Below are 9796 nucleotides of genomic sequence, written 5' to 3'. Positions count from 1 at the left end.
GTGTGTGTGTTTGTGTGTGTGTGTGTGTGTAATTCTATGCTTCCATCAGAAAGAACAACACCGCCCCATTTGTTAGGAAATGGAAAGATTTACCAAAAAAAATCATATTAAGTGAAGTAAGCCAGTTCCAAATTAATTTGGGTCCCATGGTTTCCCTTATTTGCAATAATTAGTATATGTTTAGGATAATCTTATCAGATGAGCTGAAAAGCTCTAAAGCTATGTACATATGTCCATATAAGATGATGCTAAGTGAAATGATCTCCAAGATATGGATACAAGAGGTCTGTCTCTGTTATTGTTTTAAATGTACTATGTGATTTTTTTCTTTTTTGTTTCCTTTGTTCTTCCCCCTATAGTTTATCCCCTGTTGTCATTGTACTTGATTTTGGTACCCTGCATCTTATATATACATTTGTCTAATCTGGGGAGGGGGAGAGGAATAACAAAATGGTGAAACAAGGACACAGGATGACCCATTGCAACAATGATACCCACAGGACAGTATATTGGAAAAGACCTTTACAACTTTGGGGAGGGGAAAGGAAGGGGAAAGAATGTGGGAGGTGGGGGAGGGAAGGGAAAGTGGGACAACAACAAGGGAAGAGGTAACAATGACTGACAAGTAGTGTACTCCTCCTTGCCTTACTCATGTAACTGTAACCCCTCTGTACAGCATCTTTACAATAAAATAAAAATTTAAAAAAATGTGTTGCTCATGTTGTGATACTTCACTCGTTTGACATTGACCTATAAATTTCCCTAAAATGCCATGAACTGTTGAAAGTGTTAGTTATGGAAACATGTCTTTGGAAACCAAATTAACATTAGATCATGGGAGAAGAACATGACGACCTTAGGTACAGGGAACAGTGTGGAGGGTTTATCCCAGCATGCTTGCTGTTATCTTGAGCAACCCTTGAAGGGACTAAGTGGGGCCAGGTGGGCAGGGACAGAAGCTAGAATGCCAAGCACAAGCAATGGAGACTGAGGGGTGATGTGAAGCTGGGATGGCCCTCAAGAGATTTCCACCTCAAGGCAAGGGAGTTGGGCTGTCCCTCTGAATCAAGCAATCATGGGACATCAAGGATGCCTGGAGATGTAGGCTGATCTGCACAAGGCAGAGGGTCCTTTCCAGAGATAAATCAACCTGAACCTCAGCCGACAATATTCCTGATCCTGAAAGGGGAATAGGGAGATAACAAGACAGCATCCATTACATTAGACATTGATTGTTAAAGGTGAGAAAGTAACCTTTGTTCTGATTGTCTCCCTCAGCCCTGTTCCAATGCAGTCCTTAATGTCAGGGTATAGATGAGAGCACAGCTACAGCGAAGATGACACGGGAAGAGACTTGGAGGTGGGAAACCGGAGCAGGAAGTGATCTTCCATACAGAATGGTTGTGTAATCTGTCTCCTGAACTCACCAGGGAGAAGGTGTCAGAGTATTTGCCAAGAGGCCAAGATGATGACCTTGGACTCAAAGAACTGAAGCAGAATGAAGTCATTTATTAAAGGGCTGCCTTGAAAAAAAAAATTCAGAAATGTAAAGAACTTCAGAAAAGTAAAGTGGCTCCAAATATACGGATGGTACAGTGCCAAGTACAAGAGAATCAACACCAAAAATGAACTTATATCAATGGGAGCAAAAATAAACACATTTAGGAACTGAAGATTCTTTTTAAATAACCTAAAACAAGGTCTGACAGAGTTAGATACTCGTAGAAAATTATTGGAGACCATGTTCTGAGTCTATTAAACTACCCTCTTGAACACTGTGTTTAGGTTGTGCTACAAAGTAGGAAATTACAGCATCAAAATTATGGATACAGCCAAGATGCCCTACAAAAATGAGTGGATCACAAAAATGTGATATGTATAATGTATATGATATATGTTATGTATTTATATGTGGTATAGATATTCACACACAATGGAAATTTATTCATCTCAGAAAGAATAGTATTATGTCATTTGCAGGGAAGTGGGTGGACCTAGAAAAAAAATACGTTAAGTGAAATAAGCCAGGCTCAGAGAGACAAACTGCATGTTTTCTATCATATGTGGAAGGTAGATCTAAAATACAGACATACAAGACAACATGTGAAAGGTTATGTGCACATTCACACAAGCTAATTGGTGCTATACTCAAGGGAATAGTCCAATGGTGTTACTCATCTGAAAATCTAATGAATAGTTTAACAAAATGAATACCAGAGAATTGAAATACCAGAGGAAGGAAGGATGAGCAAACACAGTCATTGTACTCAATGGAAATTATATACAATTTGAAATAACTTCAAGTTAGGAATGGGATAAGGAAAGAGGGGGGAGAAAGAGGAAGGGTGGCACTGATCAAGATGCACTGTACTCATAATCTGATTTGTGTAACTGAAACCCCTTTGTATAACTACATAAATAATAAAATATTGAGCCAGGCGCTAGTGGCTCATGCCTGTAAATCTAGTTACTCAGGAGGCTGAGATCTGAAATCATAGTTCAATGTAAGCCCAGATGGGAAAGTTTGTGAGACTCATCTCCAATTAGAAAATAAAAAACTGGAAGTAGAGCTGTGACACAAATGATAGAATACTAGTCTTGAGCAAAACCTCAGGAATAGAGCCCATGCCTTGAGTTCAAGCTCCAAGACTAGGAATATACACATACACACACACACACATGTGCATATCTATCTATCTATCTATATATCTATATCTATATATATATATGAAAGATGAAAGTTCTGACATGGATACTTGGAACAAAAGTTTTCTATGTCTTAAAGAACAACCTTACTTATTGAGTTTTTGAGCGCATACCAAACACTCCTGTTCTACCTAGTAAATCATAATGGTAATAATATCAGAAGCAATATCAAACACATTGGTTAATGAGCTATCTAGAGTAGAAGTAAAATTAAGATTGAAATCATCTTGCTGTTTGTATGGAATATTCCTTTCATCAGGAGACTCATAGATGAGATCTGGATGCTTGAGTAAAATAAGATCAAATAGATTTGTATCTTGTTCTCAAATGGATTACGAAATATTCTCATCTAATTATTAAGACTTCTGCCATTTTTGAGCAGAATATTGACCATGAGATCAGCGAAGAGATTTCCATGTTTGACTTTTTTGTTCAAAAATATTAGACCGCGTAAATTGCTTTGATAGAACAGCAGCTCTGAAACTTACTATAAGGAAAGCAATTGCTCCAAGAAATCTTGAACTGACGGATATTGAGTGTGCAGATGGCCATTTCTCTGGGCCTAAAGAGGCCCAGACATGCTACAGGGCTCAAACAGCTTAGTATTTCAATCACCAGTTCCCATTGAATTGGTAGCTGTTTTAGTCAGTGCATCTGACCTTTGAGCTTGACAATGACTCTCTGTAAGTGGAAGTTTAAAATATCATCTGTAACATGAAATATGAAGGTATGTGGGTATGATAAAGCACTCTGTCTGTGTGATGAGGTGCCTCTAGGAAAAGTTCAGTACCCACAGAATCTTTTATCTATGAGTCACAGTTCCTGGCAAGAGCAACTTCAGAGTGACCTTCATTCCACATGGACTGGGAAGTCTATGCGGTCCCTCTTTTGAAACTCTAGTGGATGAGTACCACTGTGGCTAAAGTTTTTGTCATAGTCTGCTAACCCCGCAATGAAGAAAATGTTATAGTAATTTGATTCTGATTTGCTTTATGTACTCTATGTTTGAAATCCAGATGGAAATTGTGACCTTGTCTTTCTAACCTAGAGCTGAGAAGACAAGGGATCGGGAGAATGGAATGAAAGTTCCAGCTCTGCCATTAACAACAAGAAAGATATGCACAAACCAGGACATTGAAGTTTAATTTCTCCATTGTAAGATGAGAAACAAAATAATATTGTCTTTGAGATCTATTTTGTCATCTTAATTCTGTTACTTTATGTTACTTACCTGGATTCCAGAGTGCAAAACAAACTTTTGTATCTGTGGTCATGAGAGAAGAATATAGGTTTGTTTGTATTAAAAAACAAGTAGGAAGTCTATACTGCCTACACTACCAGGAATCTTGAAATGCTTGGGGTATGACAGCTGAAGAAAGCATAGCTCAAGCTTTGTATTTAGGGAAAAAAACCACATAAATTATTTGGCATACTAAAACATCATTATGCCAAGTGTGCTATATTGCTTATTTGTCTAAGTGCCAATGAAAGCTATAATTTGTATGTTAAAAAACCATTAAGAACTCTCCAGAGCTAGATTTGGTTTTACTTTAGAGCATGTAAGTTTTGCTGCTAGGCAAGTGTTAGGACTGATTTAATTCCAAAGACAGAACATTCCATTCTTAGCAGATTCAACATGAAGAATCTTCTTTGGTTTACACAGACAAACAGAGGCAGGACCTGCTTCAGGTAAAGTTGTTTTCGGGAGTATGTGTTACAGCACAATACCCCTTTCCTCCTCCAGCTTCTGTTTGTATAACTGTGTGGGCAAGATGACTACATAAGGAGCCATTATATAGTTGTAGATCCTTCTATATATTCTTTAAATCCTGCCTGATAGGTTTAAAACAGTAAGATAGTATTTGCCCTCCAAAGCTTCTGACAGAAATCTTACTGTATGTCATTGCTTTGAAATTTATCCCTTCCACACTCACGAATGTGGCTAAAGCAATGCTTTCACACTTACTTCAGAAACAAATGTAGAGCATTCCCTGAATCATATGGGCCAAAAGCCAGGTAAAGGATGATCCTGCAGAGCAAAATTAGGATCCATCTAGTAAAAGAACTGGATAAGTGCATCCCAAAATAATATACATCTATCAAGTGCAGATTGCCTTCTTTATCAGTTATTACCTTTTCACTGGTTTCTTTCAACTTTAGGATTGCTTTCTCTTGCAAATGTAACCCAAGCAGAAAAATCTGGCATTCAAATATGTATCAACCTCCACTGAAATCATACGAGGGAGTTGAGTAACGTTAGTGACGTGCACTAGCACTATGACTTTTAGCACTAGTCAATAAGTAAAATTCTATGTTAAGCTGGATACAAGTCTGCAATTTAGCGCTTCAGGAGCTAAATCCTATAGGATTATAGTTGAAGGATGGCCTGGGAAGTTAAGTCCATGAGACTATCCAAACTGACCAGCAAAAAGCCTGAGCTCAGGTGGTAGAATGCCAGCTAGGCAAGGTGGTTGAGCAAACTTGACATATGCATGGACAAATGCATATATACTTAAACATATTATCCAAAGTGTGATATGCACACAGGAAGTTTGTGATGGTACAACTCCTTTGAACACATACCATATAGCTTTACAAAATAAGCACTAGAGAACTGAAACATGAGTTGTGGGGGGTCAAGGAGAGGTCAAGGAGAAAGGGAGCAGGTGAATGGAGAGAGGAAGAGGAGTGAATACAATCATAACATGCAGTGTACACATGTGAAAAGGAAACAGGTAACTTGGGGGGGGTTGGTTTGGGAACGATGGGGGAAAATGATGGAAAAGGGGACACTGATCAAGGTGCATTGTACTCAGAAACTGAAATGCTGAATTGAAACCCCTTTGTACAACCACTTTAGGTTAATAAACAACAACAAACCACAACAATCAAAAGCAGGTAGTATTGCTCAAGCTTCTACATACTGTTCTTCCTCCTCTAGACTGGCTAGAGAACAGTTTCACAAAAAAAATCATATGCTAAATTTGAAAGGAAAAGCTGGCAAAATCATTTTCAATGTATTCCATAATCTTAAAGAAGAACTTTCTGGTTTTTAGGGTGAACTGTGTAGGTCTATTTGGCTGGGAGCAGAGATGTTTACTGTTGGCTTACATTGTAGAAGTCCAGAGATAAAAGTTCCTTCATTGTGCCTATTTTCATGCGCTGTTGTCTCTGTTTCCTTAGCACGTTCTCTTAAAAAATATGATCCAAGTTCTGCAGTTCTTCTAGCTGTAATCCACTGTTATTACTTGGGAGCCTAAATGGCGGCAAGGATGGGGATAGGAAATACTTTCCTATGGTGAGTTAGACTTTCGTCGTGAGCCTCTGCCTCAGGCCATGAACATACTAAGGCTTATCCAGTTCTTTCTCTCCCTTTAGTTGACAGAAAGGCTAGAGGGGCTGAAGGGGAGCATCTTCCTGCCCCCAGGTCTGTGAAGCTCTGATCAACTAGTTTCTCTTGAATATTGGTGGAGGAGAGCATGGCATGGCTCTTGGAGAATATCTCAGCATTGTTATTTTCTCCTTTCTGCTACCACCATAAAGGAGTGTTTTTTTTTTTTCTCCAGCTTTACTGTGAGCACCTGGTGTAGGAAACGGTGTTCAGGGGAGGATTCCAACAGTGTAACTTCTCTGAACAACTTGCAAATAGTTCAGCAAAATGAGCACCAGATGAAACTAAAACATGTTCTGTGCAGGAGGGCCAAAGGGAGGGGGGCAGACAAACAGAGGAAGGGCGGGCAAATAGTCATTATATTCAATGCACATATGTGGAAATGGAGCTGGGGGACTTTAGAGTATAAATGGAGTAGGGAGAGATGGGGGAGAATGATAGAAGGAGTGACATGATAAAGATGCACTGTACTTACAAACCGATGAGTTGAACTGAAACCTCTCTGTACACTTATTTAAAGATCATTTCAAGGTTACAGATAATCCCCTAAAATTTGGCATTGGGGTCCCTAACTCAGTTATCCACACTGAGTCTCTAGAAGTTTGTCAATTATAATTTAAGCATTTGTACTAGCTGTAGCCCAGATGGCTGACTCAAGTACCTAGGTATCTGCTATGATTCTTAGTGTCTGCCTCTCTTTGTCTCTCTCATTTTTATAATAGCTATTTGCTCTGTGATCTCAACCCTCAGATTGTGTGTGTGTGTACGAGTCCTCAGGCTGGAACTCAGAGCCTAGATTCTATTCCTAAGTATTTTTGCTCAAGGCTAGCACTCTACCACTTGAGCTCCATATCTGGCTTTTTGGTGATTAATTGAAGACTCTTATGGACTTTCTTGCCCAGGCTGGCTTTGTACCATGATACTGAGATCTCAGCCTCCTGAGTAACTACTATTACAGGCATAAGCCATCAGTGCTGGGTATAAGGCATTTTTGAATTTCATTTGCTCAGTTTTTCTGTTGTAAAAAAAGTTGACTTCCAAAATCTTTCTATAGAACAGCAGAAACTTAAACTTGCTATCACTCTGTTATACTATACAATATAGTCACACTAAATACTATATATGTAACTATATAATATATATATATAAAATGCCTTGAAGTGAATACAATGTCTCCATCTTTATTCTGTACATATGCTTCATGTTGTGTATTATACTCACAGCACATGTTAATATTTGCATCATGACAGTTTGCTTCATCATGAAGGTGAGTTCTGGTTTATCGCTAGTGAACTAACATTTGTTTCTTGGGTAGAGGGAACACTCAACATGAAATCTGCCCTCCTACTGAATTTCCAGAACACACTACAGAATAATTAATCATAAGTGTAAATTACTCATTTTTAAAATTTTTATTTTTAAGTTATATTTTTATTATCTCTGAGGAGTTGTACAGAGGAGTTACCCTTCAATGCCTTCGTTTCAGAGTACAATGCATCGATGGCACCCCTTCCATTATTGTCCCCCATCCTGCCCCAAATTACAGTCATTCCACAGCAACTTCCATCTCCCAACCCCCATCTCCCATCCCCCCCCCACACACACACACCAGAAACTTCCACTTCACCCTGTGTCCTGTCTGTGTGTTTTAGGCACTTCATCTAAGTGGATTAAGTGTCCTCTGTGATTGGTTTTACTTGGCACAGTCTTTCAAGTATATCCACGTTGTTTTTAATAGCTGTACTATGACACACAACAACAACAACACACACATCCATCACAACTTTCAGCCATTCATCTGTCCATGGACATTTCAGTAAATAACTGTATTTTGACTACTGTGATTAATACTGCAATAAATGAAGTATTGCACTTGTCTGAGATTCTGATTGCAGTTTCTTTGGTTGTTCAAAACTACCTCATAAAACCCACCCCTTGATGGCTAGGTCATGAGATAGAGTGCTCTCTCTCTCTCTCTCTCATTCCCTTCCTTCTACCTTCCCTCCCTCTGTGTCTCTGCTTCTTCCTCTCTCTTTCCCCCCCTTTCTGGCTTTCTTTCTCCCTCCACCCCTTCCTTCTCTCCTTCCTTTTCTTTCTTTTCCATAGTCTTTGTCCTAATGGCTCTACCTCATGGCTCTACATTTCCCCAACACCATGCCAGGGATTTGTTATTCCTTCCCCAGGTCACCCACCAACTCTGGTGGTGTGTCCTGATGTGTGACGTGCTCACCACCTCAACTCACCCTTTTGCCAGCCTACCATCTCTCCAGCCAAGCCAGACGGTGACAGCTGCCCAGAAACGCGTGTGCGCAGTGGCTGGGCCTGCGGCCCGCACCCTGCCCCAGCAGCCCCTGGTGTGTGTGTGTGTGTGTGTTGGGGGGGGGGGGTCCTGTGACGCCAGAAAAGGCCTGACCCCTCGGTTTCCCGGGGTGCCCTGGTCCCCCCCCCCGGGCCCGCCCCTCCCAGGCGTCCTCTGGGGGGCCTCCCCCCCGTAACCGCCGCGACCTCGGGATGGCGAGCAGCAAAGGGTCCAAGGCCGACTTCATTGTCGGGGAGAAGTACAAGCTGCTGCGGAAGATCGGGTCGGGCTCGTTCGGCGACATCTACCTGGCGGTGAACGTGATCAACAGCGAGGAGGTGGCGGTGAAGCTGGAGTCGCAGAAGGCGCGGCACCCGCAGCTGCTGTACGAGAGCAAGCTGTACCGCATCCTGCAGGGCGGCGTGGGCATCCCGCACATCCGCTGGTTCGGCCAGGAGCGGGACTACAACGTGCTGGTCATGGACCTGCTGGGGCCCAGCCTGGAGGACCTGTTCAACTACTGCTCGCGCCGCTTCACCATGAAGACGGTGCTCATGCTGGCCGACCAGATGATCAGCCGCGTGGAGTACGTGCACTCCAAGAACTTCGTGCACCGCGACCTCAAGCCCGACAACTTCCTCATGGGCATCGGCCGCCACTGCAACAAGCTCTTTCTCATCGACTTCGGGCTGGCCAAGAAGTATCGCGATAACATGACGCGCCAGCACATCCCGTACCGCGAGGACAAGAACCTGACGGGCACGGCGCGCTACGCCAGCGTCAACGCGCACCTGGGCATCGAGCAGAGCCGCCGCGACGACATGGAGTCGCTGGGCTACGTGCTCATGTACTTCAACCGCACCAGCCTGCCCTGGCAGGGCCTCAAGGCGGCCACCAAGAAGCAGAAGTACGAGAAGATCAGCGAGAAGAAGATGTCCACGCCCGTCGAGGTGCTGTGCAAGGGCTGCCCCGCCGAGTTCGCCATGTACCTCAACTACTGCCGCGGCCTGCGCTTCGAGGAGACGCCCGACTACGTCTACCTGCGCCAGCTCTTCGGCATCCTCTTCCGCACCCTCAACCACCAGTACGACTACACCTTCGACTGGACCATACTCAAGCAGAAGGCGGCCCAGCAGGCCGCCTCGTCCAGCGGCCAGGCCTAGCCGGGTGTGTGTGTGTGTGTTTGTGGGGGGGGGGCGCCTCCCCCCCCTCCGTGGGCTAGACCAATCCCCCCTCCCCCGGGCGGGCAGACTCCCCCCCCCACACTTCCTGCCCCCCCACCCCCACCCCCCAGAGCTGCAGCATGGGTTTCTCCCCAAGTCTACAAAGCTTTAGTCCCCGTGGACGCTCGCCCCGTGGTTGTGGACAACCACTGCCTTGCTGTACAGAACTGAAATTCC

At 43.1% G+C, this 9796-nt stretch overlaps 1 protein-coding gene across 1 annotated transcript; it reads left to right on the top strand.

The window, feature by feature from the left end:
- The first annotated feature begins 8608 nt into the window (after positions 1 to 8608).
- On the top strand, positions 8609 to 9559 carry LOC122113956 (casein kinase I-like). The gene has a single exon (XM_042687103.1). It carries the CDS (start codon positions 8609 to 8611, stop codon positions 9557 to 9559), a length of 951 nt encoding a protein of 316 aa, XP_042543037.1.
- The last annotated feature ends 237 nt before the right edge of the window (positions 9560 to 9796 follow it).

Source organism: Dipodomys spectabilis, unplaced genomic scaffold (assembly GCF_019054845.1).
Source record: "Dipodomys spectabilis isolate Male_0828 unplaced genomic scaffold, ASM1905484v1 ptg000102l, whole genome shotgun sequence".
Lineage (NCBI taxonomy): Eukaryota > Metazoa > Chordata > Mammalia > Rodentia > Heteromyidae > Dipodomys > Dipodomys spectabilis.
This window is presented reverse-complemented; position numbering and strand designations above follow the sequence as displayed.